At 39.9% G+C, this 27,173-nt stretch overlaps 1 protein-coding gene across 1 annotated transcript; it reads right to left on the bottom strand.

The window, feature by feature from the left end:
• Positions 1-26,397, bottom strand: rnd1b (Rho family GTPase 1b). The gene is made up of 5 exons (XM_061986816.2): positions 26,177-26,397; positions 25,839-25,926; positions 6,826-6,935; positions 4,745-4,879; positions 1-1,632 (listed from the first exon to the last, which is right to left on the bottom strand). The coding sequence occupies exons 1-5, from the start codon at positions 26,294-26,296 to the stop codon at positions 1,387-1,389; spliced, it is 699 nt and encodes a 232-aa protein (XP_061842800.2). The 5' UTR covers positions 26,297-26,397; the 3' UTR covers positions 1-1,386.
• Between the last annotated feature and the right edge of the window lie 776 nt (positions 26,398-27,173).

Below are 27,173 nucleotides of genomic sequence, written 5' to 3'. Positions count from 1 at the left end.
AATACCTTCATTACTATTATGGTATCATTTCACTATATTCATACTACTAGTGCCTTATATTTCAATTGGGCTTCTTACTCTATAAAAAAAATGCAGAAACAAATGGTTAACAAAATGGATTTGTCCAATTCTATGCTTATCTATTTTAACAGCAAATGAATTCTTAATGTCATACTGTCAGCTCCTTCGATGGCATTTCAGAAATTTAAGATTAAGTCAAATTGTCTAGCATCTTCGGCCATCTTGTTCACATCATTAGCGCAGAATTATCATCGTGTTACTACACATGCTGATGATTAATTATTGAGGGGAGGAAGGAGGGAGCCTTTTCACTTTTTTTTTCAGCAGAAAAAAAAGGTTTCAAACCTTAATAGCACAAAGTTCTACGTTATTGCCACACAGGTTACATTTTATTCTCAAGCGCTCAATCATTATTGCTTAATGGTCAATGCTGCACACACACACACACACACACACACACACGTACACACACACACACACACACACACACAAACACAAACACACGCAAGCATAACCATAAAGCTGGAGATTTAAGAACGTGTGCAGCTGTTTATAGGAGGTCATTAGAATTATTGGAGCGTCTTGGAAGTGAGGTTGGTAGCGCTACATTGAATCAAACTAATTGTTTAGGAAAGTGGTATGCGAGGCGTTTTATTAAACTCCTCTGAGAAGTGTCGTAAAAGCGTTCAGTAATGCGATGCTACAATTCTGAGCAGATCTTCTATGCTTAGACAGTCAAAATGCCTTCCAGCACTACAACAGGCCTCAATGACCAGCTAACATCATGTGTTCCTGTCCCAGGCTTATTATAACAATGCATCTGCCTCCTCCCCGGTGCGACCTTTGACCTTTTATTTAGTACACCTGGTGCCTCCAGCCCCCACGCACGTGTGCAGCAACCTAACGCCCGCTTGACCAGACGGCCTGCTGCCAAGTGGCCCGTTCTCACGGCTCCGACGCGAACGTCTAAGCGTGCCTCCTCCACAACGTTGCTTTCGCGCGTCCAATTTTGGGCCGGCGGCAAAACTTTCACACCTGACTATGATGTGAGATGAGAGATGGCCTCTGAAGGCTTCATGCTAGTTTTGTTTTTTGTACTTTGAAATGATCCACAAGAGCGGCGTTTACAGCACAACATTGTCGGTCAAGATAGTAGAGAGACGTAACAGCGCTGTGTTATTCTTTGTTAAAGGGGGAAAAGGTGTGTACTAAAAGGTTCGGGAGGGTGGGTCCACCTCTTCTGAGGGGGGCGGGGGAAGGAATCAGCAGGCGGCCCTGATAAAACCATCGTGCCCACCCCCCTTCCCCGAGACCAACGAGGCAGGGGGCTCGAGTGAAGACTTTTACCAGCCAGTTCTTTGCGACTCACATGACCGAGCAGCTCTTGGTCTTCTCCTTCTTGAACGAAGACGAGAGCAAATCCGACCTGCTGGGCAGGTGAAGGAGTCTTTTGGAGAGGCGGCGGGAGGGGCTGGGCTTGGCGAGGGGCTGCAGCTTGTTGATGCACGCCATGGCGGCGGTGCGGAACACGCTGTGGATGCTCTTCTCCGAGGTGAAAGCCGAGCACTCCAGGTAGGCCTCCGCACCCAGCTGCTTGGCCAAAGCAGAACCCTGGAACACAAGTGCTGGGTTATTACATTTTTTTTTTTCTTACAGTCGCTAGGACACATTTCTTAATATTTAGGTCACTTTTTCAAAACTCTTCACACAGTTCTCCAAACCAACTTTCAGCTGGTCACATCAGTTCATTTCACTTTCAAAATGCACTAAAACTACCAAATCACTTCATACTCATTTTTCCAGAAGACTAACAAAGGTTGACAGACAACAAACACACTTTTTCACCCACAAAACAATGAGCTAAAAAACACTAACAACAGGTAACATTTGACAATGTTTTCTTGTGTAAAACAAGGACATCTGTGTTTATAATTCACAGCAAAATACATGTTACTGGAATGAATCAGACATGATGCAGAATGCGACAATATATTTTATGTATTTTATTTTATTTTTTCAAAATACAAGAATTTGTATACACACCTTCCACTACTCAGCAGTCGTCTCGTTTTGTCATGAAATTGAAAGCGTAACACCTGTGTAGATGTTCATCTACAACATAGGTGTCAAACTCTGGCCCACGGGCCAAATTTGGCCCGCCGTGTAATTTCACTTGGCCCCTGAGGTGATATCAAATTAACACTAGAGCTGGCCCGCCGTTTATTTACAGCGGCGGTACCGCGGTACACCGCTAATTCACATACTTGCCAAACCTCCCGGGAGACTCCCAAATTTCAGTGCCCCTCCCGAGAATTGTAACGTCTCCTTTTCGTCCAGGTCCAACGAGAGCTGGCTCAGTTACATAATATGTGCGGCTTTGGCACGCATACTTGATCTTCAGCGATACAGTTTACACTGAGAGTGGCCGTATAAGCAACTTTAACATTGTTAGAAATATACGCCACACTGTGAATCCACACCAAACAAGAATGACAAACACATTTTGGGAGAACATCCGCACAGTAACACAACATAAACACAACAGAACAAATACCCAGAACCCTTTGCAGCAATAACTATTCCGGGACGCTAGAAGGTGTGTGTATGTGTGTGTGTGTGTGTGAGGGGGGTTTGGAGGTAGCGTGGGTGTATATTGTAGCGTCCCGGAAGAGTTAGTGCTGCAAAGGGTTCTGGGTATTTGTTCTGTTGTGTTTATGTTGTGTTACTGTGCGGATGTTCTCCCAAAATGTGTTTGTCATTCTTGTTTGGTGTGGATTCACAGTGTGGCGTATATTTCTAACTATGTTAAAGTTGCTTATACGGCTACTCTCAGTGTAAACTGTATCGCTGTTGATGAAGTATGCTTTGCATTTACATGTGTGTGTGCTTACAGGAGCCGCTCATATCTTGTGACTGGGTGGGCACGTTGTTAGAAGGGATGAAAAGCGGACGTGACGTCAGCTCGTAGAGGACGTTAAAAGAAGTGCCTATAAGGCACGCCCCAAGACTGTGGAATACGAGAAATAATGATTGATGAACACCTTTGTTCGATAATGAAGGTTGCCTCAGCTCAAAGCCTGAGCCCCAACATTAATGAACTAGCATCCAAGAAAAGATGGCAAGTATCTGGCTTGGGCACATCAGATTAGATCAGTGTGTTGCAAACTGAGCCGTTTAATGTCCTGAATGGTTGGTTTATTCATTATTTTATTTTCAAATTTATTAGCCTGTGGAAAAAGTTAATGTTGATATTTACCTCTGAAGGCTGCAAATAGAAAAGAGGCATTCAATTTTTATTTAAATTGTATTTGATATGCCATTGATATTTTTTAATTATTATTATTATTATTTGAAACTCGATTTTGCATGTCACTATAAAGTTATATAAGCCTTGCTTGTTCAATATTTAATGCAAAACTTGTTTGGGTCCCTATTAAAAGGTTAATTTGTTCAACCTTGGCCCGCGGCTTTGTTCAGTTTTAAATTTTGGCCCACTCTGTATTTGAGTTTGACACCCCTGATCTACAATGAGAATCAGCTGTGCTTGGTGCAATTGTCCAATTGTTTTTATAGCATCTAATTTTCCGATTTAAAAAAATATTTAATTCAAATATTACTGTAGAATTGTAGCAAATTGCTGAAAACAGTATGTAAGCATGTGCAAATTGGCCTGTAAGTACACAGAGTGTTGGCGGTTGTTGTGTCGAAGTGAATAAAATAATTAATGTAATTTGAAAGATGTAGTCATTGAATGCATTTTGTGCCAAAGCAATGATAATTGATCCTCAGTTTAGCCCATTTATACTTCTGTTGTGCTCACTGTGTGAAGAGTTTTGAAAAACTGACCTAAGTCAGTGGTCCCCAACCACCGGGTACCGGTGCGTGGAACGATTGGTACCAGGCCGCAAAATAAAAAAAATAAAAAAATAAATAAAATAAAATAAAAAACATTATTAAATCAACATAAAAAACACAAGATACACTTACAATTGCACCCCCCCAAAAAAACTCCCTCCCCCATCTACACTCATTCACACAAAAGGGTTGTTTTTTTCTGTCATTAATATTCTGGTTCCTACATTATATATCAATATATATCAATACAGTCTGCAAGGGATACAGTCCGTAAACACACATGATTGTGCGTGCTGCTGGTCCACTAATAGTACTAACCTTTAACAGTTAATTTTACTCATTTTCATTAATTACTAGTTTCTATGTAACTGTTTTTATATTGTTTTACTTTCTTTTTTATTCAAGAAAATGTTTTTAATTTATTTATCTTATTTTGTTTTATTAATATTTTTAAAAAGGACCTTATCTTCACCATACCTGGTTGTCCAAATTAGGCATAATAATGTGTTAATTCCACGACTATATATATCAGTATCGGTTGATATCGGTATCGATAATTAAAGATTTGGACACTATCGGATATCGGCAAAAAGTCATTATCGGACATCCCTAATAATTAATGATTCCTATTTTGCAGATACCGTATTCATTTATCGCAGGCATGTCCGAAAGCAATTAACAGTGATTAACCAAATATTCTGCATATTCATGGAGACACACATGCTAAATGCATGGTTGTGGTCTTATTTTGTTTACTTAAGAAACAATCCTCTGCGCACAAGCTTCGTAGATGAGCTGTCAAGTTTGCACGTGTGTTAATACCCGCAAAGCTTTAGCAGATCAATGTATGAACTGTATTCTCTCCCACCTGCTCATAGGTGGCGGGGGTCTGCTTCTGATTGGACAGTTCCATCAGCGTGCAGACATCAGTCCTCAGGTCGATCTTGCAGCCAATGAGGAGAATGCGTGTGCTTGGGCAGAAGTCCAAAATCTCAGCTTTCCACTGTGGACAAACACAGTTTTGTCACAATGAATATTAACTTGAAAAACACAAATTGCACAGTCTAACAAGCTCAAAACAAAAATAAAAGTGGAAAGGCGTTATGTCCACTATATGGACAAAAGTACTGGGACACCGGGCCGACAACTACAATCACTGCAAGACAGTATGTAGGTCACCATCTCTGTTCTATTTCATTTGACGGGGGTGAGATCAGGGTTCTAAAGTTAATCCACACCAAACTCTTCCAAGCCTTGTGGATCTTACTTTGTGCATTGGAACACAAATGGGTCTGTAACCATGCATTATGTAATAATAGTGGCATATGTAAGACACTTTGTCATAAACTTTGACACATTCTGTAACAACTTGTTATATATTCTTTAAAAAAAAAAAAAAAAAAAGATTATATATTTATATTGTACGGTCTTGGAAAGTGAAACATATCAAAACGGCCCTTACATCCTTTGATTTTTCAGTCTGTGGCCCTCAGTGAAAAAAGGTTTGGACACGTGTGATACATAGTACAGTATTGTCATGGCATGGGTGTATGCCTGCCAACATGTCAGGAATATTTAATTGATGTTACGTTTGTCTCTAGCTTGCAATCACATTCACTACTGTAAACTATAAAGTTACATTTGATTCAAGTTTGACCAATGAAACAACCTGCAAGATTCTTAGAATGAATTCTAAGGAAGAAGAAACATCCTATCATTACCAGAACCCTGTATAAGGTAATATATTACCTTTTTTGTTTTTCCTTTCCCTCCTTTCTCTTACAATCTACATACTTATCTAATTTATGTATTGTTACATTTGAAATGATAGTGATGGTGATGATAGAGGAACATATTGATCTGTATTATTATTATTATTATTATTATTATTATTACTAATATTATACATTATTATTATTGCTTTAATTATAGTGTATTAATGATCAATGTCACTATTACTGTTTACTTCTCAAATTACTATTTTTTGTGAATGAATACTGGCATCATATTTGACTTATTTGTATATATTTTATCTGCTCATGTTGTTCTGTTGTTGTTGTTTTACTTGTTGTCTCGCTCTGTCTTATCCCCACAATTCCTCCTTATGTCTTCTTTTTTCTTCTTTTTATCCCCTACATTATCGGTCGCCCCAAACAGTAAATATATCCAAACATTTAATAAAGGCAAAGACACAAACAATGCAACAAGAGAAGTACCTCACACTTGTAAAGTAAAATCCGTACAGCAGATATGGACATTTAGGTCAACAATATTAATTGCACTTGCAGCTGGACAGTACAGGTTAAAAAAAGAAAGAAGAAGATGAAATGTATCATGTTGCTCTAATAGTTTTTCTAACTAGGGCGCTATTACATAATGCACAAAATTGTTGCATTTTATTCCAAAAAAAAGTGGGGCATCTGCATTTTGTAATAACTTCTGCGGCGTGGATTGGTTGGTAGAGTGGCCGTGCCAGCAACGTGAGGGTTCCAGGTTCGATCCCTGCTTCCGCCATCATAGTCACTGCCGTTGTGTCCTTGGGCAAGACACTTTACCCACCTGCTCCCAGTGCCACCCACATTGGTTTAAATTTACTCTCAAGATGTAGATAATGTGTTTCACCATGTAAAGCGCTTTGAGTCTCGAGAGAAAAGCGCTATATAAAAAAAATTCACTTCACTTCAATATGTAACAAGTTATTACAAAATGTGTTCAAGAATTTTATAACAAAATGCAGCGTTAATACATAATAAGGTGAAAATGTATTACATTATTAGATAATGCACCATTATTACATAATGTGTCTTCAACAGGGTCTTCTAAAACTCTATTGGATTATCCAAAATGAACAATTGGGATTCAATATGAGCTCAGAAGTCAACCTGAACTCCTGAGTGACTCATGAACTGATAAGAGGTGTGTTTCGTTCATACGAAGTAGTACATTTACCTTTTTCAGACTACTGTCCACAGTGTCTGGCCGGCTGATGTCAAAACACAGCAACACCGCATCAGAGTCGCTGTAGCACAGAGGTCTCACGTTATCGTAGTATGGAGAACCTTGCAGAAGAGAAATAAAATGCTCATTTAAATATCTGTATGATGATGCAGCTATAATAAACACTCATTGGACAATACTGCACATTAAGTGACAAAAGCAAGACTTGCTGCTCGTTGAGCAGAGCAACATAGCATTTTATGTTAGGGTCTCCATTAGGGATGTCCGATAATGGCTTTTTGCCGATATCCGATATTCCGATATTGTCCAACTCTTTAATTACCGATATCAACCGATATCGATATCAACCGATATATACAGTCGTGGAATTAACACATTATTATGCCTAATTTGGACAACCAGGTATGGTGAAGATAAGCTACTTTAAAAAAAAAATTAATACAATAAAATAAGATAAATAAATTAAAAACATTTTCTTCAATAAAAAAGAAAGTAAAACAATATAAAAACAGTTACATTGAAACTAGTAATGAATGAAAATTAGTAAAATTTACTGTTAAAGGTTAGTACTATTAATGGACCAGCAGCACGCACAATCATGTGTGCTTACGGACTGTATCCCTTGCAGACTGTATTGATATATATTGATATATAATGTAGGAACCAGAATATTAATAACAGAAAGAAACAACCCTTTTGTGTGAATGAGTGTGAATGGGGGAGGGAGGTTTTTTGGGTTGGTGCACTAATTGTAAGTGTATCTTGTGTTTTTTATGTTGATTTAATAAAAAAAACAAAAAAAAAACGATACCGATTATAAAAAAACGATACCAATTATTTCCGATATTACATTTTAACGCATTTATCGGCCGATAATATCAGCAGGCCGATATTATCGGACATCCCTATCTGTAACATAACAAAATGTGGAAATAATGAAGTGCTGTCAATACTTTCCGGATGCACTATAAATGCCACACAAATACAAATTGTAGTAGTCCATCCATTTTCTACCGCTTGTCCCTCTCGGGGTGGCGGGGGGTGCTGGAGCCTATCTCAGCTGCATTTGGGCGGTAGGCGGGGTACACCATGGACAAGTCACCACCTCATCGCAGGGCCAACACAGATAAACAGACAACATTCACACACTAGGGCCAATTTAGTGTTGCCAATCAACCTATCCCCAGGTGCATGTCTTTGGAGGTGGGAGGAAGCCGGAGTACCCGGAGGGAACCCACGCAGACATGGGGAGAACATGCAAACTCCACACAGAAAGATCCCGAGCCCGGGATTGAACTCAGGACCTTCGTATTGTGAGGCACATGCACTAACCCCTGTACCACTGTGCTTCCCAAATTGTAGTAGTATTACGTTTTAATATGATTTTATTATTAAAAAATTAAAACCATTAACATTTTATTACCTTAATTGTTTTGTTGACAATAACAATAATTTGTCCACAATTTTTAATCGTCAAATATGTCAACTAAAATGATAACTAGGGATGATACTCGAAACCGGTTTTCCCGGTTGTTCGATAAGAAAAGAACCGAGTCCTCGGACTCGAATCCCTTTTTGAGAACCGGTACCCGTTATCGAGACCACTATAGTAAAGAAAAAGAGTTGGTTCTTTATTCAAATCCCTTGGAACGAATCCCGTCCCGACCAGAAATGCCCCGTGAGACATCACAAGAAATGACGTCACTTAGCTCAGTCATTAGGCGCAGATAGGGAAAGCAGGAAAAACAATGGACCGGAAAAAGCGCTCCAAGGTGTAATAAAGTTCAAAACAAAAGGTATAATCCAATGAATAACTTTACTGAGAGATTTGAGCAGGGTACAAACACATGACGAACACTTTTACGACCAACCGGAAACATAGCAACCAGGCTCGCAACGCACCTCCTTTACGGCAGCTGTCGCAACGTTCTTAAAGCAACCGCAGCACATACATATATATACAACATATATGACATGAACTCCCTTTTTTAACTTTTGTTTTTCTTTCCTTGTAAACAAAACAAAATCACACTGTATATGTGTTGTCTGTCTAATTATAAATAATGCAGACGAGGCGTGTTGGCTGAGTTCTTGACGTTTACTTTCACAGCGTGCTCATAACCTCATTCTTAGCTGCCGGATGGCAACATGCAACAACACTTTTCGGGGCTACCGCGCATGCTCGTCACTCCCGTTGCATGCTGGGTAGTGTAGTTGTTATATTCCTTAGCCTAGCTCATAACATCACATCGTTCCCCCTATAAAGAAAGAATGTTAACTCAATAAAGTGTATTTCTTTTTTTAGCTTTAACTTTTCATTTTTTAGCATTGTAACCACATTTGTAAACAACTTTTCTCTTCATAGAATTTTCTTTCAATAAAGAAATAAAGTGCAAAAATGTGAAAGCATCATAACAAACAGTTATGTCAAATAGCAGTAGAAGTGCACTTTTTGGAGAGCTGTATTATTTTCAGTTTTGTGCCCAAGGGACTGATTTTATTTAACACTATATTATTATTTACACACCTATAGTGATCACAGAGACAGGTAGTTTTTGTGTTACTATATATATTTGTTTTTCTGAAAAATCCCACTTAATATACTTTGGGTAACAACAGTCAATATTTATTTTTTTTTTTTTTTTTTTTAGGGGGGTAACAGTCAATATTTATTTATTTATTAGATTTTATTTTTTTCTTATATAATAAAAGTGAGCTTTTGTTAAACCAAATATTGTGTGTTTTTTTCCATATACAACAACCTATCTGGACTCGATAAGAGAATCGATAAGGAATCGGTTCGATAAGAGGATTCGATAATAGGCTGGAACTCGATAATTTCTTATCAAACATCATCCCTAATGATAACACAAGGTTAAACTGCAAAACGTTAAAGATGCATTATTTACATTAGTCTGAGGAATGTCTTAGTCTGGCAGCAGACCTTGAGTCAGAGTAAAAGGAGCGATAAAGCACCTGCAGCATGAAGGAAAGAAAAGCGCTGTGATGTGACTATAACATCCTCTGATGAGCCTCACATCCCTGTGCCTCTGCTTGTATCTATATGTCGTTTCAGAGCGAGAGGATGACAATCCAGCACCAAATCCTCATTGATCTCCTTTGCAGGAGATTATACAAGTGGAAAGTTTGGGCTCGGGGCAGGCAGACGCTCCCACTCATGCTCAGAATCCTTAAGTAATCCATCCACCCCCCTAAAAAAGCCTCCGCTCAGCCTGCAATTCCTCCAGTCCCTCTTGTTACCACAGCAACAGCCTTGGAACCCACCATCTCGCATCATCCACCCCTCCCACCTGCCGCTCGCTGCCAGTCAATCATTTTACACCACAAAGTGCCCACCCACACACTGCTGGGGACATTCCTCACAGCAAAACTCACCCCACCTCGACGCCTTATTTAAATGTGGCAACCAATCTCTGATAAGATGCTGGATTAATATGAATCCCACAGGGAATTCAGTCTTCCACTTATAGCTGCAGACAATTAGTATTTACTCATTATTCGTTACACAATCATCAAAATTCATTTTTGGTCTATAGTGAACATACGAGGAAGAACACGTAAGAGAGTAAACATATGCATTTCCCATGAATACTTGATGATTTCCACTATACCAAAGGGTAAAAAAGGGACTGCAGGGCGCTGCGTGCAGAATAATGGCAAGCAAACACCTTGAGGCTCCATAATCACAAAAATAGTAAACAAAACGAGGGGAGGGAAAAAACCAACAACAAAGAAATTAAATGATTTTGTTGAGCTGAACCATTTGAATTAAGCACGACAGTGTTTGTACAAAGAGGAAAGAGGTTGGCGCCTTAGGAATGCATATTAAATATTTGCCTTGACACTGTTTACCAGCTCATCTGCCAGACAACTGTCTTGGCTTAGTGTGAAAAGTGACACAATTAAAAACAATTGGGACAATGGTGTGTGTGTGTGTGTAGGTATCTCATAGCAGTGTCAGGGCGCTTCTTAAGTCTCTCCAATCTCCCACAGGGGTTTATCACCCAGCCGAGGGAATGTAGGTGTGACTCCGCATGAAATGACCACTGATCTAATGCAGCCCTGATTGGAAAGCTGCACTGGGGGGGGGGGGGGGGGGTCCTTGGCAATTAAAGCTGATGAATTTGTTATCCTGCCACAAGGGAACCCGAGATGGATGGATGGAGGATGTTGGTTTTATAACTCACTCAGCCCCACCACCTGCGCTCTGCGCCTTTTCGATTTAATTTTAAAGGAAGTCTATTTGAGGGCTACATTTCTCTCCTGCAGCAAATCTGGTATAACTCTCAAAAATAGAAGCGAGGACATTCTTCAAAAGTACAATATTGGTCTTTAAGACGCCAGAAGGATACTTTTTTTTTTACTGCCAAAAAGGGTGTAAGCTGATATAAAGTACTAGGCTGTACTATTTTAAACGTAAGGGTACCTGCTGCATTAAAAATGTTAACTATTATTAGTAGTATCTTAAATAGGGCATAATAATAGTAGTATGATTATTGGGAAGGCATTAAAGCAATTATTCATAATTCTGACATGATCTTGTTTTATTTTCAATTTTATCCTTCGAGATTTAAAGGCCTACTGAAACCCACTACTACCGACCACGCAGTCTGATAGTTTATACAGTATATCAATGATGAAATCTTAACATTGCAACACATGCCAATACGGCCGGGTTAGCTTACTAAAGTGCAATTTTAAATTTCGCGCGAAATATCCTGCTGAAAACGTCTCGGTATGATGACATATGCGCGTGACGTCACGGATTGTAGAGGACATTTTGGGACAGCATGGTGGCCAGCTATTAAGTCGTCTGTTTTCATCGCAAAATTCCACAGTATTCTGGACATCTTTGTTGGTGAATCTTTAGCAATTTGTTCAATGAACAATGGAGACAGCAAAGAAGAAAGCTGTAGGTGGGAAGCGGTGTATTGCGGCAGGTGTTGTGCCGGATAGCGCACCCCCGCCGTAGAATGCACCCCCTGACTGTTGTGCCGGATAACACAGCCGGTGTTTCATTGTTTACATTCCCGGAAGATGACAATCAAGCTTTACTATTGGCCTGTGGAGAACTGGGACAACAGAGACTCTTACCAGGAGGACTTTGAGTTGGATGCGCAGACGCGGTACCGTCAGTACACATGCAGCTGCAGCTTCCAAACATTTGATCACTTGCCCGTACGTGCGTGCCGTTATGTGCACGTTCACGTACGTAACTTTGGGGACTTTGGGGAAATATATGTGCTGTATGAACTTTGGGGAGGTGAACGGTATTTTGGGCTGTCGGATTGAGTGTGTTGTGCAGGTGTTTGAGTTGTATTGGCGGGTTGTATGGACGGGAGGGGGGAGGTGTTTGTTATGCGGGATTAATTTGTGGCATATTAAATATAAGCCTGGTTGTGTTGTGGCTAATAGAGTATATATATATGTCTTGTGTTTATTTACTGTTTTAGTCATTCCCAGCTGGATATCAGGTCCCACCCACCTCTCACAGCATCTTCCCTATCTGAATCGCTCCCACTGCCCTCTAGTCCTTCACTCTCACTTTCCTCATCCACGAATCTGTCATCCTCGCTCAAATTAATGTGGAAATCGTCGCTTTCTCGGTCTGAATCGCTCTCGCTGCTGGTGGCCGTGATTGTAAACAATGTGCAGATGTGAGGAGCTCCACAACGGGTGACATCACGCGCATATCGTCTGCTACTTCCGGTACAGGCAAGGCTTTTTTATCAGCGACCAAAAGTTGCGAACTTTATCGTCGATGTTCTCTACTAAATCCTTTCAGCAAAAATATGGCAATATCGCGAAATGATCAAGTATGACACATAGAATGGACCTGCTATCCCCGTTTAAATAAGAAAATCGCATTTCAGTAGGCCTTTAACTTATTGTTGTGTACTGAGCATTGAATTTTGAACAATTGAAGCAAAGTGGCCGTGTCGATTTAGTCTGCGTTTCTTAAGAGTACCATTATCACTGGAGGATGAAGAATAGCAAAATATGCTACACTACACAGGACACAAGAAGCCCTGCTAACCACTAAGCTAGAGCTCTTGAATATAAACAGAAGTGGGTAGATGTTCCAATCAGGGTTTTATCCTGCCGATTCCAATTCCGATGATCCATGTGTGAGATTTGCCGATACCAATAACAATCAGTATACATTGTAAATTGTTAATTGTATTTATTATGAATGTTATTGACACTTTAACAATATCAAAACAATATTTAAACTAGTTCCTCATTCCTCATACTCAAACTCGTCCCCCAGTGATAACGAGACTTGATAATGACACTTAAGATACTGAGACATGCGGTTTATTTTCTGTAACTGAGGTAATTAATATTAACACATTTAACACAGATACACATTTAGTTGCTTGCTAGTCAGCTGAAGGACATACAGTGAAATACAGTGGCGATCCCATCCATCCATTTTCTACCGCTTGTCCCTTTTGGGGTGGCGGGGGGTGCTGGAGCCTATCTCAGCTGCATTCGGGCTGAAGGCGAGGTACACCCTGGACAAGTCGCCACCTCATCACAGGGCCAACACAGATAGACAGACAACATTCACACTCACATTCACACACTAGGGCCAATTTAGTGTTGCCAATCAACCTATCCCCAGGTGCATGTATTTGGAGGTGGGAGGAAGCCGGAGGACCCGAAAGGAACCCACGCAGTCACGGGGAGAACATGCAAACTCCACACAGAAAGACCCTGAGCCCGGGATTGAACTCAGGATTACTCAGGACCTTCGTATTGTGCGGCACATGCACTAACCTCTGTACCACCGTGCTGCCCCAGTGGCGTAGTGTTTTTTTTTATACGGAAATTGGACGATACTTATCAATGACCGATCGAACGGCACATTTTTGTGAATCCCAAGCATCATGTTTAGAGGAAACCAGGCACCGCTCATCACCAAGCCAATGCCATCCCTACAGTGAAGCCTAGTGGTGGCAGCATCATGCTGTGGGGAGAATTTTCAGTGGCATGAACTGGGAAACTAGTCAGGATAGAGGGAAAGATGACAGCAGCAATGTACTGAGACATCCTGGATGAAAACCCACACTTACCATTCAATCTGATGGAGCTTGAGAGGTGCTGCATAGGGGAGTGGGCGAAACTGCCCAAAGATAGGTGTGCCAAGCTTGTGGCATCATATTCAAAAAGACTAGAGGCTGTAATTGCTGCCAAAGGCGCTTGAGCAAAGGCTGTGAATACTTATGTACATTTTCTATTTTTAGTTGTTTAATTTCAATACATTTGCAAATAAATAAAAAATAAATCCTCTTGTCATTATGGGGTATTGTCTGTAGAATTTTGAGGACAAAAATGAATTTATTCCATTTTGGAATAAGACTGTAACATAACAAAATGTGGTAAAAGTAAAGCGCTGTGAATACTTTCCGGATGCCATGTTAGGAGCCTTTGTAACCTATTTTGAAAAATGTTCTATTATCATTACTATGCCAAATAATATATTGTGATAAACCTCGTTATCGCAGGAGGCTGCAATATATATTGCAATATAGATTTTAGGCCACATCGGCCATTCCCAGTGGGGCCTCTCCAGCTAACTTTGCACAAAAGGCAAACGTCGAGGATAGGAACAATGGCCTCTTAAAAACAAATAGGAAAATGAATATCGCCTCTATTAAAGCATACATCCATTCCGGTGAAACTCCACACTATCAGTTTCCCTCTCACTAAAAGGAATCAATTAATGTATTTTTCCATTTTCTGTTTCATCTGTGACTCTCGAGGAAAGGAGGTCATTTTTGCACAGTGCAGTAAAAAAAAAAGAAGTGAAGGAGTCTTTCCATGCCTTCACTTCACCAATCCATCCCACCATCCCCCTCCTGCAGTCTGCTCTTCCCTCTTCCCCTTCAGTGAAGGGCTAGAATGGCCACATCAGGCCCAAATGTTTGCAGCCTTTTATCTCATCAAGTGCAGATGGAGAGTTTGTGAGGCATGAAACATGCGGACAGGAAAAAGACGCGTTCGGGGCCAAATTCCTTGTGCCCCGCAGCCAAGCGTCCATGATGAAAATCGGGCCAGAGTGGAGGTGGAGGCGAGTAGCCTACAGGTGGGGGATGGGGAGGAATGCGGTGGATTTGTGTGTGACACGGCTCTCCATGCTTCATCATTAGCACACAGTCTCCTCTCCACAGTGAGAACGCAGGGTCAGACAGATTAATGATACGGTGATGGGATGACTCACAGATTTGGGGAGGAAGAGCGCCACTCTCTGCCCACACTTAGGCGGCTACGAGTTGCTGATGATGACGCCGACCCATAACAACCGAGCACTCGAAAACTGCCAGGGATATTAAACACTAACACAATATCAACATATCCATGAGGTACATGTTGGCCGTCTTCTCTGCTCTACTCTTCTCTAGTCCTACATGTGCGATACGGCCCTGCTGATTAAAGGCGCAGGATTGATTTTGCTTTGTGCATCCTCGTCTGGGCTTGGAGCAAGGAGCGCCCACCGTGTGGAGTGATGAGGTCAGTTAAATCAATGAAGAGGAGCTGGGATGATAAGGGGACCCTCTCAGGGCGGTGGGCCTGCACACAATTACAGCGCAGCAAGCTACACTCACAAATATTGGGACTTGAAACTCAAATCAATCTAGGGCTGCAACAACTAATCGATTAAATCGATTATAAAAATAGTTGGCGATTAATTTAGTCATTGATTTGTTGGATCTATGCTATGCGCATGCGCAGAGGCAATTTTTTTATTTTTTTTATTGTTTTTATTTTTTATAAACTTTTATTTATAAACTGCAACATGTACAAACAGCTGAGAAACAATAATCAAAATAAGTATGGTGCCAGTATGCTGGTTTTTTTTTCCCAAAAAATACTGGAAAGGATAGAAATGTAGTTTGTCTCTTTTATCCGATTATTAATCGATTAATCAAAGTAATAATAGAAAGATTAATCGATTATCAAATTAATCGTTAGTTGCAGCCCTAAATCAATCATATACAAATCTTCCAAATGGATCCATATTTGTTTGTCTGTCCATACGCCAATAGGCAATAAATAATCCATCCATCCATCCATCTTCTTCCGCTTATCCGAGGTCGGGTCGCGGGGGCAGCAGCCTAAGCAGGGAAGCCCAGACTTCTCTCTCCCCAGCCACTTCGTCCAGCTCCTCCCGGGGGATCCCGAGGCGTTCCCAGGCCAGCCGGGAGACATAGTCTTCCCAACGTGTCCTGGGTCTTCCTCGTGGCCTCCTACCGGTCGGACGTGCCCTAAACACCTCCCTAGGGAGGCGCTCGGGTGGCATCCTGACTAGATGCCCGAACCACCTCATCTAGCTCCTCTCGATGTGGAGGAGCAGCGGCTTTACTTTGAGCTCCCCCCGGATGACAGAGCTTCTCACCCTATCTCTTAGGGAGAGCCCCGCCACCCGGCGGAGGAAACTCATTTCGGCCGCTTGTACCCGTGATCTTGTCCTTTCGGTCATAACCCAAAGCTCATGACCATAGGTGAGGATGGGAATGTAGATCGACCGGTAAATTGAGAGCTTTGCCTTCCGGCTCAGCTCCTTCTTCATCACAACGGATCGATACAGCGTCCGCATTACTGAAGACGCCGCACCGATCCGCCTGTCGATCTCACGATCCACTCTTCCCTCACTCGTGAACAAGACTCCGAGGTACTTGAACTCCTCCACTTGGGGCAAGATCTCCTCCCCAACCCGGAGATGGCACTCCACCCTTTTCCGGGCGAGAACCATGGACTCGGACTTGGAGGTGCTGATTCTCATCCCAGTCGCTTCACACTCAGCTGCGAACCGATCCAAAATTAAGCCGCAGGCTCCACTCCCTTCCGTCAATTCCTTTAAGTTTCAGCTTTGCAACCATAAATAATGTAGCAATAAATTCCAGTATAAAATATATAGAATAAATCAATTAAATAATGAGGTGTCACATTTGAGCTTGTTTGACAATCCGTATGTAAGCTTCCTGGTTCACTCTTCCTTTGGCGACATGCCACACCATTTTTGATTTTCAAATAAAGGCGGTGATCCTAATGTGACTCAAAAAGACTATTTTATCAATTCCTGTTATTTTAGTTCAGAGCCTCCCATGGCTAATTCAGAGCCCTCAGCAAAAATTTTGTTCCACCTCATTACAAAAAATGTTCACACCTTTTTATTTATGTGAAAGGATTTTTTTTTATTAAATGGGTTGCATGTTTTGTACTAAAACTAAAACGTTCAACAATATATTTTATTGCGAAATAACAAATTCCATCCATCCATCCATTTTCTACCGCTTGTCCCTTTCGGGGTCGCGAGGGGTGCTGGAGCCTATCTCAGCTGCATTTGGGCAAAAGGCGAGGCACCCTGGACAAGTCGCCACCTCATCACAGGTTTAATAAGGTCCATCCTCAACGATGGACGCTTTTGACCTTCCTTTTTTGAGATCGGCCCCAGTCCACAAAAACATTTCAACATCTCACCCAAGTTAATTGGGCATACATGCACGCACCCGCCCCTCCCCCAATCAACGCCTTCACCACTGCTTAATTCCTCTTCGGGGTTGTGGACGGCTGAGTAGCGCTTTATAGCGGCAGCCGGCCTCCAGGGCCCCAAACCCCCCCCCCCCCCTCTGTTGCGAGTTGTTGTGATTACATGTATCATGTTTATGTGTGCTATGCTATGTGAGGTTTTTTCCTTGGACTCAGTCCGGACCCCTCCCGAGGGTCCAGCCTTAGACTGATACTTTTTTTACTCTTCCCCCTTTCCCAATGTCACCTTTTTCTCACCTTTTTTAAGGAGCGCTGTAAGTGGCTGATCCGTTGGCGGTCCCGTCTTGTCCCCCTTGTAACGTATGTCTGCTCTTAGTGGGACTGTGCCGAAAATGAAATTTCAGTTCTTATGTGTCTTGTACATGTTAAAGAATGGACAATAATAAAGCATCTTAAATCTTGAATTAACATCAATTAAAAATCCAGTTAGATTTGATCTTAGTATGTCTTTTTTTAAAGCGCATGAGTTTTACAATAGCCCTCGAATTGGATTTCATTCCGATTCTGTCAATTACAATTTGATTCTGATTCTCAATTCAACACGATTTACGATTAAATCTAATTCTTCCAATGCATTATTTAGTATAAAAATGATAGTAAAACAATTTACAGGTCACAAAAGTTTCTCTTGGCTGTGGACGTAAGACATATACGCGCAGCAAATAAGCGCAGAAATGGCCTAAAAATTTATTTTTCAAAATGTATCCTTAAAATATATATTTTTTGAAAAACATTTTGTTATAGATTTTTCTAAAACATGACTCAATTTAGAGTCAGAATGAATAAGAATTGAGATTTGAATGAAAATAAAAAATTTTGAGCACCCCTATAATATATTTTTCAATGACAGAGCAGGAAAGGGGCTGTGAATACATTTGCTGTAAAAGTTTATATGACGTACCCTTTCATTCATTACATGCACTTTTTCACACAAAAATACAAAAATAACATGAGCAACATGGGGCATTATAAATAGTATTATTAAAAATAGTGCAAAAAAATATTATCTTCAATATTTTCTAGATGGTAATATAAAAAATGACAGTATGAACAAAGTATCTGAACGCTTTAATGATTACTTTGTAAATATTGGGATAAAGCTGGAACAAAGGATTCCAAATGTGAATGATGGGTCAGTTGAGGACTTGAATGATACGATATAAATAAATCCCAACTTGATGTTTCTCAGTAATGCAACAAAGGAGAAAATAATCAAAATTGTAAGGAATAATAAATCCAAAACCTCAAATCACGGAATCGATATGTAAACGATTAAATAAGTTATGGAAGAAATTTCAGAACCTCTAACATACATCAGCAATCTACAGGCACATTTTCTTACAAAAGGAAAATAGTGAAAGTGTTACCAGTATAAAAAACTGGAGACAAAGACCAGTTTACAAAACGACAGACCGATTTCTTTACTTCCACAATTTTCAAAAATCATTGACATATTACTCAATAACAGATTAGAGAAATTCATAAACAAAAGTGGAACACTAGCAGAAAACCAATACGGATTTCAACATCGAAGGCATTGACCAAAATAACAGAAACAATTACCAATGCAATAGATCGCAAACAGTGTGCAGCTGCAGCATTTGTGGATCTAACAAAAGCATTTGACACAATCAATCATTATTTCTTAATTACAACGGTATGCCATCAGTGGGTTGGTCTTGAATTGGAGAAGAAGCTATACTTAACCAACAAGAAGCAATATGTGAAACTAGGCGAACACACGTCTACAGAGCTGAAAATATCTTGGGGCCAATACTATGAACAAAACTGTTCAATCTTTATACAAACAACATTTGTAAAGTTACAAAGGAATTAAAGTTAATATTATTTGCACACAACTGCATTTTGTGCAAGAGAGAACACACAGTAGCTAATACAAATAATAACAGAAGAAATTGACAAATAAAAAAGATGGTTTGAGAAAAACAGACTATCTTTGAATCTCAGTAAAATTATTTGGTAACAGTAGAATTGAAAGTCAAACACAAATACAAATAGACGGAGAAAACATTGAAAGACAACATAAAATGGCAAAAATATTTCTATAATCCATCCATCCAGCCATTTTCTACCGCTTATTCCCTTCGGGATCGCGGGGGGCGCTGGAGCCTATCTCAGCTACAATCAGGCGGAAGGCGGGGTACACCCTGGACAAGTCGCCACCTCATCGCAGGGCCAACACAGATAGACAGACAACATTCACACTCATGAATAAAGCAAAATACTTTCTGGACCAAAAATCATTTAATATTCTCTACTGCTCACTAGTGTTCCCATATCTGAGTTAATGTAGGGAAGTACTTACAAAAGCGCACTGCATACACTAACAGTGTTACAAAAGAGGGCGTTTAGAATAATACATAATGTTGGATATAGAGAACAAAGTGCAGATTCCAACCAGTGGAGTCATTTTTATAGTTTGAAAACATCCAGCGGGCCACATTGACATGTTGATTATGTTGTATTATGCCCAGGTAGCCCAGTTAACTGTCTTTATAATGCTGTTTTGCAAGACCCATGTCACGTGACTTCAAACGTGACACCTCATTGGCTACTTCTATCTTAATTTACCGGAAGTGAATCTTGCTTTTTGAAGCAGCAATTTTTTTTTCACATAATTTTTTTTACACTGAAATATACACTGATTTTTTTTACACTGAATTTGTATACACTGATTTTAAATACACTGATTTCTATACATTGAATTTTTATGCACTGATTTTTTTTACACTGAATTTTTATACACTGATTTTTTTACACTGAAATTGTATACACTGAATTTTTATACACTGATTTTTTTTACACTGAAATTGTATATACTGAATTTTTATACACTCAAATTTTATAAACTGAATTTTTTTACACTGAATTTGTATACACTGATTTTTAATACACTGATTTTTATAGACTGATTTTTATACACTGAATTTTTATACACAGACTTTTTTTACACTGAAATTGTATGAACTGCATTTTCATCACTGATTTTTTTTACACTGAATTTTATACACTGAATTTTTTACACAGAATTTGTATACAGTGATTTTTAATACATTGATTTTTTTTTTTACACTGAATTTTTATGCACTGATTTTTTTACACTGAATTTTTATACACTGAATTTTAAAACACCAAATTATTTTCTATTAGATTGTCAGCATAATTTGATGTAAAAAAAATTCAGTTCACAAAATTCAAACGCAAAAATTCAGTTACATAAATTGAGTACAAAAAAAGCCTTTGTAATAAAGACTCAAATTAACCTCCATAACTCTGCTTCACCATACAAACTTTTCCTTTTGCGAAACATGTTCAGGAACTGATTAAGTTCGTACATCAAGGTGCCACTGTACCCTGTTTCTGCTTTATGCATGTCTACCGTATTTCCTTGAATTAGCGCCGGGGCGGTAATTAATTTAAAACCTCTTCTCACTCCGGCACTTACCAAAAACATGGTAACACTTTAGTATTCACCATTAATTAGTTGCTTATTAACATGCAAATTAGTAACATATTGGCTCTTAACTAGTCATTATTAAGTACTTATTAATGCCTTATTCGGCATGGCCTTATTATAACCCTAACCCTCTAACCCTAACCCTAACCAAATAACTCTAAATTAAGTCTTTGTTACTTAGAATATGTTCCCCAAGTGTCCAAAAAACTCTAAATTAAATCTTTGTTACTTAGAATATGTTCCCCATACTAAAGTGTTACCAAAAACATATAACTTTGTCTTGAATCAGAAAAAGAAAAAACATTTTATTTTTTTTACTAAAGAAGGGTTCGGTGAATGAGCATATGAAACTGGTGGGGTTCGGTACCTCCAACAAGGTTAAGAACCACTGCTCTAGTACCTCCTGGTTCATGCAGAATGATGCATCATTTGTCAAAGACCATTTCTCTATTCTCAATTTTATGGATTTGTAGCAAAGTTAAAAGGGGCTGTTCTTCAGGAAGTTTAATGAAAGTGATATATAAAACAACACCTCCCTCCTTTGCACTAATAAAAATACAAGATCTATAACACCCTTGCCTACATTTGGACGGCGTTGGTTCATTGTCTTGTCACAAAAGCAACAGATGCAAAAACAAGCCCGAAATCTAATTTGCTCGTCTAAGGAGGCACAAACAGGGCTCAACAGGGGAGGAAAGGCCATGAAAAGAACCCAAGTTGAGCAGGCAAAAGGTGAAATTGGAGGCCAAGCTGAATGTTTAAAGAGTGACAAAGAGAGAAACTGGATGGGTCAGTCAGCCCAGTGGTCCTATTCATGGTCTTAATCCCCAGCATCATGCTGTTCGTGCGAGCGACCCGAGGCGGCATATGGAAGAAAAATGCAGGTCACTAGAGTTTCTGAGCTGCCTCGTGTGTTCGTCTGCTCTAGAAAACCCACTTCTACGCTGCACCCTCAGCCCCCGGCACCAGGCCCGACTCACGCTGGCCTGACTAAAGGTCCGCGGTCTGGGATTTGAAAGCAGGATTTGGTCTGGGGAAGGAATTAACCTCACACTGTTTTGGGGCAATGAGGACAATATTTGATAGGCCAGTAAATGATGCATCATCACATGCAAGTGGGTCTCTTACATAAACATTTATAGAAATGTAGTGTAATAGGGCAACATTACACAAGGACAACACGGTAGACGACGGATCCCCGAGGAGATCCACCCTGACACATTGACCCCTTTTTTTCATGCTTAGCGCAAATTAACATATGATGCCCAAAGTCTGCAAAAACAACAAGTGAAGCGAGCTTAATGTTGCCTCTCTTTCTCTCGCTATTTCCCTGTCTGGGTTTTAGTACCTTGTGTAAAATGGCCATTTCATTAGGAACACCTGAAAACTCAAATGGGAGCCGACACAACAGTTCGTCACGAATGTGCTAACAATTTCTCAACTGCATATAATTTATCTGATGTTAATTGTAAATGTCTTCCTGGGACCCAGCAATGCGTTTTTGTTTTTTGAAAGGGACAAGCGTTTTACGGCCTTATTTCAAAAGCACAACCGTGCACAAGAACAAAAACTGTTTTGCTTTCCAGGTGTTGTTTTTGTTGGGCATTGTCCAATCAAGAAAAGATCTGTCATCCAAAAATGGCTGCCTTGTTTCTGTTATTGTCATTATTTCTGTTTGTTGTTAATGATTTTAATCACTAATATTGACATTATTATTATTATTGTTATTGATATCTATTTTTTTGTTTTTTCCTTTTTAAAGTATTGTATTTAATAAGTATTCTATTTACATGTCTTCTCAATTGCTTTGTAAATGTCTATCCTAAGTATTGTAAAGCTATGATTGGGTTGGAGTTGCTTTATTTTCTTTTATTAGCGTGATCAACATTCAGTGTAATTTTTGTAAATACAATTAATGGAAAAAGATAGCTACCAAAAGAGAAGTAAATTATTTAGTTCTTCCAGTTATTTTGTATTTCAAGGTAGAAACTACATGATGCAGGAGTATATTTAAAAGTAAAGTTAAAGTACCAATGATTGTCACACACACACTAGGTGTGGCGAAATTATTCTCTGCATTTGACCCATCACCCTTGATCACCCCCTGGGAGGTGAGGGGAGCAGTGGGCAGCAGCGGTGGCTGCGCCCGGGAATCATTTTGGTGATTTAACCCCCAATTCCAACCTTTGATGCTGAGTGCCAAGCAGGGAGGTAATGGGTCCCATTTTTATAGTCTTTGGTATGACTCAGGCTTTAGTACAAGTGTGAAAAAGGAATACAAAAATACAGTTCCCAAACTTAAGAGTGTTTTGACATAAGAGCTGTCTCTAGGGTAATTGTTATTCTTTAAGTTGCTAGCGAAGATTTAAGTTAGTTGGTGTGGCAAATTTCACATCAAACCCCGTAAGATCGGACCAAAACATCTGCTCTTACTCACTAGCATTAGCTTATAGCTAGAACGACAAAACCTTGTTTTTCCAACCATGGTTAGGAAGAAAGTGAGTATGAAGGACAGTACTGAGAATAAGAAGTGGATGATATTCATTGATTTAAAAATAAATCATCAAAAACATGACAAGAGTGTGTTGCCAACTTGGCAAAGCAATTTGAGAGAAGCACTGCAAGTCTGCACCTTACTGAAGCAGAATGAGTCTAACGGCAGCCAAGAATGCTGAAATAATATTTAAACCGCAGACATTTATCCATGAAAAAATAGAGAAGCTGCTGATGGAGTGTTTGACAGAGAAACAGATACCAGAGAAGCCCACTCTCCAAGGTAAATGCAGTGCTAAAACTACTGTAGTTTTAGTAGTACATTCTATTGTATTGTTTATGGGCAATATTTATTATCTAAAAGTTTGTTTTTCTTTGGCAAAGTGCAAGCAAGTTACATGTTAAATTTTGTTGTTTTTTCAGGGGGCAAGCGCCGATTAAATTTATTTATTTAATTCATTGCATTGGGAGATTTGAGATACAGGTGTGTCAGAGAACCAATTAGGTTGTAGGTTGAGGTGCTACTGGCAAGTAGGCAAGGAGAATGACAAACTGCTTTACAGTACATTAGAAATATGTTTTATAAAACATGTTTTATTCTGTACATAAAAACAATGGAACACCTAATGGATGAATTATTGAGTTAATACTATGGTTCTCAGACTTTTTTCACCAAGTGCCACCCCAGAAAACACTCGACTCTCCAAGTACGACCATAATGACCAACATTAAAATACAGTAGCGCCGTAGGTTTAAGTGGGGGGCCAGCAACCCTAGTGGCTCCCTGGACCTATTTCAGAGATGTGTGAAAATGGAAAAAGATGGAGAAAAAAAATAAAATTGTTTTTTTAATATATTTTCTGTAAGAGAACAAACATGACACAAACGTTCCTAATTGTTAGAAATCCCACTGTTTATGTTATACATGCTTTACTGATGAGAGTATTTGGCGAGCGCTGTTTTGTCCTACTAATTTCAGCAATCCTTGAACTCATCGTAGTTTGTTTACATGTACAACTTTCTCCGATGCTGCCACAGAAAGACGTGTTTTATGCCACTTCTTCTTTGTCTCATTTTGTCCACCAAACTTTTTAGTCTGTGCGTGAAAGCACAAAGGTGAGCTTTGTTGATATTATTGACTTGTTGGGAGTGTTAACCAGGCATATCTGGTCACTGCATGACTGCAAGCTAATCGATGCTAACATGCTATTTAGGCTAGTCGTATGTACATATTGCATCATTTTGCCTTGTTTGTAGGTATATTTGAGCTCATTTAATTTCCTTAATGTCTAATTTACATTCGCATGTCACATGACATCTGTATGTAATATTGGCTGCATTTCTGTGTTTGTGTGCCATGTTGTTCCAGACCACAGCAAAAGTTACCCAGCTCGCAGGATTGTAAAAAAATCCATTAGATCCATTAGAAGAAGACAACCTGCCGTTTCCTTTAACTTGGACACACACATCTACTCAGTGGCCTAGTGGTTAGAGTGTCGGTAGGTTGTGAGTTCAAACCCTGGCCAAGTCATACCAAAGACTAAAAAAATGGGACCCATTACCTCCCTGCTTGGCACTCAGCATCAAGGGATGGAATTGGGGGTTAAATCACCAAAAATTATTCCCGGGCGCGGCACCGCTGCTGCCCACTGCTCCCCTCACCTCCCAGGGGATGATCAAGGGTGACGGGTCAAATGCAGAGGACAAATTTCACCACACCTAGTGTGATTGGTAATCACACTAGGTAATCATTGGTACTTTAACTTTAACATCTATACAGTTGGCCATTCTGAGCCAGTAATTTCCAGAAGTTATCTCATTCTGTGGGAAGCCTCTTAACGATTTCCAATGTTGCAGAAATGTGTAAAATAAAAATAAAAATACAGCATTTTTGTCAACAAAGATTTGCGTCAGCCTTTAATAGATAGATAGTACTTTATTGATTCCTTCAGGAGAGTTCCCTCAGGAAAATAGGCTAATATAGCAAATATAGACACTTGCATCATGTGTTTCCTTCATTATAAAACTTATATAAGGCTTTTCATTTTTTGCGGCTCCAGGCAGTTTTTTTGTTTTGTTGTATTTTTGGTCCAATATGGCTCTTTCAACATTTTGGGTTGCTGACCCCTGGGTTAAGTATTCATCAAAAATAAGGCAGAGGTTTTATTTAACAAGTATATTTGATATTTCGGCCAGTGTATCATTACACACAGTTTTAATATTTAATAAAGTGATTATTTGGCGTACAACTAAATTGGAGCCCATTTTGAGAATCACTGCTATAAACCAATGTCCGCTGGAGAGGACATTGGGATGAAGAGAAAGACAATTATTTCATGCAAAAAAAAAATAAAAAAATCTGGGTCTAAGGAGGACAATATTTTAAGACCATATCCACCAACTCAAAAGCACCGCTCACTTTTCCCACACACTTAAGATAAATATGCAGAATTACCAGACGTGTCCCACAGACTGAGCTCCACTCTCTGCTCCTCCAGCTCCAGACAGGCGGTGTAGTTCTCAAACACCGTGGGCACGTACGTCTGCGTGGAACAATGAACATGAACATCAGTGGGGGAGGTGTCAGTCTGCCAGCAACAGGTAGAACAAGGGGAATCGAAGCATGCCATGTGGGAGGGGGGGGGGGGGGGGGCATACCAAAAAAAAAAAAGAAGAAAAAAAAGGGTAAAGTGATTGGCAAAATTGGAGCACATGATTTGCAAAAAAACATGCAATACGTGAATATGTGAAATGTGCGCAGATGACGATATTTTGTCGAGGAGTCCGACTTACCTCAGGATAACAGTCCTTGGCCAGCACTTGCAACATCGCCGTTTTCCCGCATTGGACGTCTCCCACCAGGACCAGCTTACATCTCACCACCATGGGCTGCGTGTTTCTCCTTTCCTTCATGGTGGCCACAGCAGTCCAATGGATCTTCGTGGAAAAGTGGCGAATAGAAGAAAGAAAGACGAAGATGAAAAAAGCGTCCTGGTGTCACGTCACACACGGAGGATGTCCGCAGTTGATGTGATTGAATTTGCCACTGTGGCTCTTTATAGAGGAGGAGGCAGCCAATAGGAGTCTCTCTCTCTCTCTCTCTCTCTCTCTGTCTCTCTCTCTCTCTCTCTCTCTCTCTCTCTCTCTCTCTCTCTCTCTCTCTCTCTCTCTCTCTCTCTCTCTCTCTCTCGTGCTGCATGCACTCACTGCCACATGGCAAATATCATCATCCATATCATATATATTGCAAGTGTTTTGTTGGCCCGCTGCATATTGTCGAAATAAAATCAAACAAAACAGTACAAATGTAAGAAAAAATAGCAAAACAATCATGCATTCATTCTTGTCAACCTTGAGACCTATATATATATATATATATATATATATATATATATATATATATATATATATATATATATATATATATATATATATATATATATGTATATATTTACAATATACATATATATTAACAAACAATATTCTAAATAAACTAGAGAATGGAGTGTGACTAGATCCAAGAGTGTGTATGGTGCGCGACTATGTGTGAATTAACTGTTGTGTGTTACCGGGAATGTTGAGCGAGAGGCGGAAGTCCGGGAGGGGAAGGGGGGGGGAGGGGGGTATATTGAGAGGTCGAGATCCAAGAGGGGCAGTCAGAGAACCAGAGGGGAACAACAAGGAAGACGAGACGCACATCTCGTCACGTAGAACGAAGGCAGAGGTACTCGAGCAGATGATTACGTTCTGGCCCAGGATAGCAGGTTGTGCAGGCTTTTGAAGGCAGGAC

This window comes from Nerophis lumbriciformis, linkage group LG01 (assembly GCF_033978685.3).
Source record: "Nerophis lumbriciformis linkage group LG01, RoL_Nlum_v2.1, whole genome shotgun sequence".
Classification (NCBI taxonomy): Eukaryota; Metazoa; Chordata; class Actinopteri; order Syngnathiformes; family Syngnathidae; genus Nerophis; species Nerophis lumbriciformis.
The sequence above is the reverse complement of the archived record's forward strand: the minus strand, read 5'-3'. Positions and strand labels throughout refer to the sequence as shown.